The 6,183-nt window shown below is 47.4% G+C and overlaps 1 protein-coding gene across 1 annotated transcript in view; it reads left to right on the top strand.

The window, feature by feature from the left end:
- The window catches only part of LGMN (legumain), a 36,709-nt gene that overhangs the window by 5,450 nt on the left and 25,076 nt on the right, over window positions 1-6,183 (top strand). The window contains exon 2 of the mRNA XM_007127325.3: window positions 4,961-5,127. Within this exon, the coding sequence (XP_007127387.1) occupies window positions 4,990-5,127 (138 nt within the window). The 5' untranslated portion in view covers window positions 4,961-4,989. The remainder of the gene's footprint in view (window positions 1-4,960; window positions 5,128-6,183) is intronic.

The following is a 6,183-nucleotide window of genomic DNA, read 5'->3' as shown; positions in this document are numbered from 1 at the left end:
GTGCCTAGAGCCCGTGCCCCGCAACAAGAGAAGCCACCGCAATGAGAAGCCCGCGCACCGCAACAAAGACGCAATGCAGCCAAAAATAAATAAAATTTGTTTAAAAAAAGTAAATAAATAAAATAAAATAGTGGGGTGGTAAAGAGCACTGTGGGTATCCTGCTACTGGGGGAAACTTGGAGGCCCTGGGGTGTGGGGTGTAGCGCTCCCATCTGTGGTTGCAGGGTCTCCCAGATAGTCACGTAAACAGTGCTTTTTTGTGACAAGCGAGGTGGTGTAGTGGAAGAAGCAATCTTTGGAATGAGATCTGTGTGTCACCCAGCAGTGCCACTCTCTACCTAGTTTCTCCACCTCTGCGAGTCCGTCTCAGCTGAAGGGAGTAATGAGACTGCTCACAGGCCTTTGTGAGGATGGTAAAGTGCCTCACACACTGCATGGCTCGTAGACACGTCCATGTCCCACTCTCCCACAGCGTGCAGCAACACAGAGCACTCTTGGGGAGACTTCTGTCCCGCCCCTGGTTAGAGCAAAAACTACCTGGGTCATTGTCTCCCTGCAAACGGTTAGCAGAACTGAACACATACCCCTAACCATCCCCTTGGAGGTCTTTCCACGCTTGGCACGTTAAAAACTGCCCTTCCTCTTTTAAAGGTGTCACTGTATCCCATTATACAAGGATGTATCACAATTGATGTAACTAGGCAGGCTCCTGTAGATGACCGTTTATGTTGCTTCCAGGGTTTTGCTGCTACACACAGGCGGGCTCCCTTACCTTCTTAAAATCTTCCCCTTTTGAAAATGATACCTGCCGCTCCCACCGGGACTGCCTCCCCCGCCTTTATTTCTTCCCCAGCACTCACCACCGGACAACCTGTGTGTTTGAACGGTCTGTCTCTTCCTGCTAGAATGTCAGCTCTGCGAAGGGTTTCATCTGTTTGGCGCCCTGTTCAGTGCCTGTGAGCACCTGGTGGGCGCTCAGGCCGTGTTTGTTGGATAGATGGGCGGGTAGACAGGAAGAAGTAGATGACAACGCCTGTGTGACTGGTGCCATGGAGGACCACGAGCAAAAAATAGCAGTCGCCAAGGGCTAGTTTGGCAGGGATCATTTACTTTTTCTTCATGAACTTTTCACTCTGATGAAACAAGAATAATAGGTATGCGGCAAGATTATGACTTTGTTTTCATGTTTTGACTTTGTCAGGAATATTGCTGACCAGGAAACTTCCGTCTGAGACCTGCTGCTTTGAGATGTATTCATTGCTGAGGGCAGTGGAAGGATTATATTACTTTCACCTCTTTCCTTTGCCCGAGGCCCCAATATGTTTCCCAGAATAGCATTAGTATGTTTTTTTAAGTGGCATTTCCCAATCAGTGTCGCACTGTGAGGCTTTTATTTATTTATTTTAAAAATTTATTTATTTTATTTATTTATTTTTGGCTGCGTTGGGTGTTCGTCGCTGCACTCAGGCTTTCTCCAGTTGCGGTGAGCAGGGGCTACTCTTCATTACGGTGCGTGGGATTCTCATTGCGGTGGCTTCTCTTGTTGGAGCACGGGCTCTAGGCGTGCGGGCTTCAGTAGTTGTGGCACGCGGGCTCAGTAGTCGTGGTGCGTGGGCTCTAGAGCACAGGCTCAGTGGTTGTGGCGCATGGGCTTAGTTGCTCTGCGACATGTGGGATCTTCTCTGACCAGGGCTCGAACCCGTGTCGCCTGCATTGGCAGGCGGATTCTTAACACCTGCGCCACCAGGGAAGCTCCAAACTACATTGAAAAACATTATTTTTTAAGGAGGCTGTTTGGTTTAATGATTAAGAGCTTGGCTCTGGAGCCAGATAGCCAGGGTTCAAATCTCAGCGGGGCACGGGCTTAGTTGCTCTGCGACATGTGGGATCTTCTCTGACCAGAGCTCGAACCCGTGTCGCCTGCATTGGCAGGCGGATTCTTAACCACCGCGCCACCAGGGAAGTCCCTGTGAGGCTTTTAACTTGGCGTTGTGTTCAAGGAACCACAACTCTGTGTTTATAAGAAGAAGAAGGAAAAAGAAGATAGACAGGAACCATCGCCAAATGTTAACCATGAAAATATCACTTGTGTATGAATAAGGTACTTTGCCTCACCGAGGAGTAACTTGCTAGTATTTTAGTAGAAGAATGAAAGGTAAACTGGAACTTGTAAAAATAACCTGGTGGTGTTTTTTGTTTGCTAATTTAGGCAGTTGAGCTGGTGATGTCTATTCTGTTGTTCACAGTCAGGCAACCGTTCAATTTTAGTATTTTATTTAAATGTGAAGGGGGAGGACGTCCCTCGTGGTCCAGTGGTTAAGGATCCACGCTTCCACTGCAGGGGCCACGAGTTCGATCCCTGGTCAGGGGAACTAAGATGCTGCATGCTGTGAGGCACAGGAAAAAAAAAAAGAGGGGGGAAAAGTCACACACCAGTGTCTCCAGAGGAATGAGCCCCTTCAGGATTAAGTCACATGATCAAAACTCAGAAGAGAGTGGTGTGCAAACCAGAGAGCCTGTTTCATGATTGTCGGTGAAAGATGATAAAAACCCCAGGCTGTACCAGTCATGTGGGCCGAGAGCACATTCTGGCTCCCTGTTGTTTCAGTTTTACCGGAACGGAGCCATGTCTACTGGTTTCCGTATTGTCTCTGGCTGCTTTCGTGATACAGTGGGCATTGAAGAGTTGTGATGGAAATGGTGTGACCTGCAAAGCTGAAAATACTTACTTTCCAACCCTTTACAGAAAAAGTTCGCCGACCCCTTCCGCATGGGACGGCTTCCTGGGAGGCTTGGCGGCAGCCAGGAGGCTGCTGGTTGGAGGACCTCAGCAGTCACTGGCACACCTCCCCTCCCGTTTGGAGGCCACTGCAGAGCTCTGGGGATGGGAGTTTGGCTGTCTCTTGCCTGACCTCACTGCTGCTGCTTCATACATTTGTATAACTTCACCTTTTATTGCCCCATGGTGAGCCCTGGGCAGGTCGAGTGGACTTGGGAGAGCATCCTCCGATACACGCTAACATATTAACAGAGCAGCAGGTTCCAGTGTTGGGGCAGCCTAGGCAGTCCACCGCCCTCATCTGTTACGCACCTTGACCGTTTCAAGACAATCTTGAAAACAAACCTGGGGCACGTTATCGTAGTTACCTGTACATCCATGACCTTGCAGTGGACCTAAAGAAACCTGGATCTAGCACCAAGTCAGATTCTTAATTCTTACACATTAAGAACTGAGTTCTTGGGAGGAGTTATCCGGGGGATAGAGTAGTGTGGTTTCTTGACGGGGATGCCAGGCTTCTGGGCGGAGCCGACTAGAGCCTGCCAGGGTTAAGGAAGAGGCCTGCTGTGAGTCCACGTGTTGTCCTGGGCATCACCCAGAGCTTGTCAGAAATGCAGAGTCTCAGGCCCTGCCCAGGCCTACTGAATCAGAATCTGCCTTCGTACAAGCCCCCCAGGTGATCTCGGCGTACAGTCAAGTTGGAGAAGCGCTGGCCCAAGGTGCTTTTACTTTTTTAAACTTTTACCAGACTCAGGGCTTCCTGTTCTTTCACCTGGGGGGAAATCCATCATTTTGAGTCTCAGCACAGTGTCAGGCACAGATGCTGAGGATGGTTTCTTAGGCTTAGACGTGGTTCATGCCTTAGCTGGCTGTGCGATCCGTGAGGACAGAGGCTTTGTCCTGTCCCTGCTGCGTTCCTGGCACCCAGCGCTTTGTTTGGCAGGGCTGGAGTTCAGGAGACTCTGGCCGAGTGGGTGAATGAATGAGTGAATAAATGAGTGAATGAGTGAATGAGCTCTGTTTTGTCAAAAGGCATCGGAGGCAGAGGTTAGCCTCCTAGACTTTGTTCTGCTCTGAGTCCCTGTATCTCAGAGCAGACTGAGATGCTCAAAGACTGTTTTTCCTCTTGTCTCAGAGTGACAGGCCTGGCTTCTGTCACAGGAAGGCTGTTTTTTAAAATAACATAGTCAGGACACAGGGCAGTAAGATAACATCCTTGTCTGAGTAATGCAAAGTGGCCTCAGTCTTGCCTTCTGTGCTTTAAAGCCCTCTAAAGTTTTGGCAATGAAGTATAAAATTGGGCATGTACTTCATTAAGAATAAAGTCTTGAGATGCAGAACCATGTAGCAGAAAGGCTGGACCAGGAATTCCGAAGGCATTGGTTCTGATCTCTGCCCAGAGCTGACTGTCTATAGATATTGGGCAAGTCACTTCTCTCGTGCTTCCACCTCCCCATCCTGTAAAACAAGGATTAAAATATTTGCCCTGCCCCTTGTACAGAATAATGTAAATGGGTTGTAAGTGTTATGCAAAGACATTCATTTGGGCTGCCAGTGTTAGACTATAGCTTATCCAGATAACTCACAAACATAAATTGCCCCCGCCCCCCGTGTTTATATTGAATGTATGTTGAATTTTTACAAACTTTATTGTATAATTAATATATATTAATTGTAGTAAAAGAGACAAAAATAAAGATCATCCTTAATTCCACCTACCACCCAGGAATAACTGCTGTTAAATTTTGTCTGCCTTCCACATTTTGCTATGCACACATTATATGTCTGTTTTCTGACAGACAGTTCATAGCATGTGGTCGGCGTTTTTCCAACACAGTCAAGTTTGTTGATGAATTTTGTCTGCCACGTTCCAAGTTGTGACAAAAACTTTAAAAGGTTGCCCCAAGAGCTTTCTCAATATTCTTTGGTTTATACTCATAACTTCAACCCACAGTGAAGGTTGGGAGCTTTGGGCAGCCCCCTGCTCCCCCTGGGGAAAAGGGCCGCAGAGCTAAGAATAAAATTCTGCTCTGTCATCATTTTTATCCTCAGCATGTTGTGTCTGATGACTAAATCGTCTTGTCTTTTTGACCCATTTGCTGTGATCTTTTCTTAGGGGCCAGCAATGTTCTTCTGTTCATGTCATTCCTTTTTTGCTTGACTCAGCCTTTCTCTTCCCAGATTTCTGCAGTGGAACTCCAAGGCGCAGAATGATTTGGGAAGTCGCTGTGTTGCTTAGCTTGGTCCTGGGAGTCGGTGCTATTCCCGTGGACGATCCTGAGGACGGAGGCAAGCACTGGGTGGTGATTGTCGCAGGATCAAATGGCTGGTATAATTATAGGCACCAGGTAAGAAAATGCCTAATCGTTTCCTTTATGACACTGGCATTCTGTAAACAATCCTGGACATTGTTACTAGAACAGACTTTTTAAAAAGCCATTTATATTCCTATTAGGTTGGCAAAAATAAGTGTGTTGGTGAGGATATGGAGAAATGGGAACCCTCCCACATTGCTGAGTGGATTATGAAATGGTACAGCCATTTTGGAAAACATTTTGGCAGTTTCTCAAAGTGGCCCATCTGGGGTCACCTCAGTCTAATGCAGGGTTTCTCAACCTTGGCACTATTGACACTTGGGTCCAGGTAATTCTTTATTGTTGGGGGGCTGTCCTGCACATTGTAGGATGTTTACCAGCATCCTTGACCTCTGCCCTCTAGATACCAGGAGCATCACCCAACCCACTGTCATGACCAAAGTTGTCTCCAGCCTTTGCCAGATGTCCCCAGTTGAGACCCACTGGTCTAATGCCTTCATTTTATAAATAAGGAAACTGAGACTTGAAGAGAGGAGGTGACTCGCCCGAGGCCACACAGCAAGTTGAGGTGCCGACGGGACTCTGGTCAAAGCATCGCGAGGCCTCTTTGCCCTCCACGCCTCTGCCCTGCTGCTGTGCCCTTACCCCTTTCTCCTCATCTTTCCTGGCATCCCCAGCAAATCAGCCTGGCAGAAATCAGAGCGGAAAGAATCTATATTCGTAAATACATTAGAAGCGCAGCCTCCAGGTGAGAATGTAAAATGGCGCAGCTGCTTCGGAAAACAGTCTGGCAGTTCTTCGAAAGTTTCAACACACAGTTACCATATGACCCAGCATTTCACTCTTTAGGTATATACTAAAATAAATAAACACATACGTCCCCCCTAAGACTTGTACTCAGATGATTAGAGCAGTTTTGTTCACGTTAACCAAAAAGTGGAAACAGTCCAAGTGTCCATCAGCTGATAAATGGGTAAACAAAATGTAGTCCATCCATACATTTGGCCATAAAAAACAACAAGGTACTGTATACATGCTTCAACATGGCTGAACCTTAAAACATTATGCTAAGTGAGAGAAGCCCGTCAC

This window comes from Physeter macrocephalus, chromosome 11 (genome assembly GCF_002837175.3).
Source record: "Physeter macrocephalus isolate SW-GA chromosome 11, ASM283717v5, whole genome shotgun sequence".
Taxonomy (NCBI): Eukaryota; Metazoa; Chordata; class Mammalia; order Artiodactyla; family Physeteridae; genus Physeter; species Physeter macrocephalus.
The sequence above is the reverse complement of the archived record's forward strand: the minus strand, read 5'-3'. Positions and strand labels throughout refer to the sequence as shown.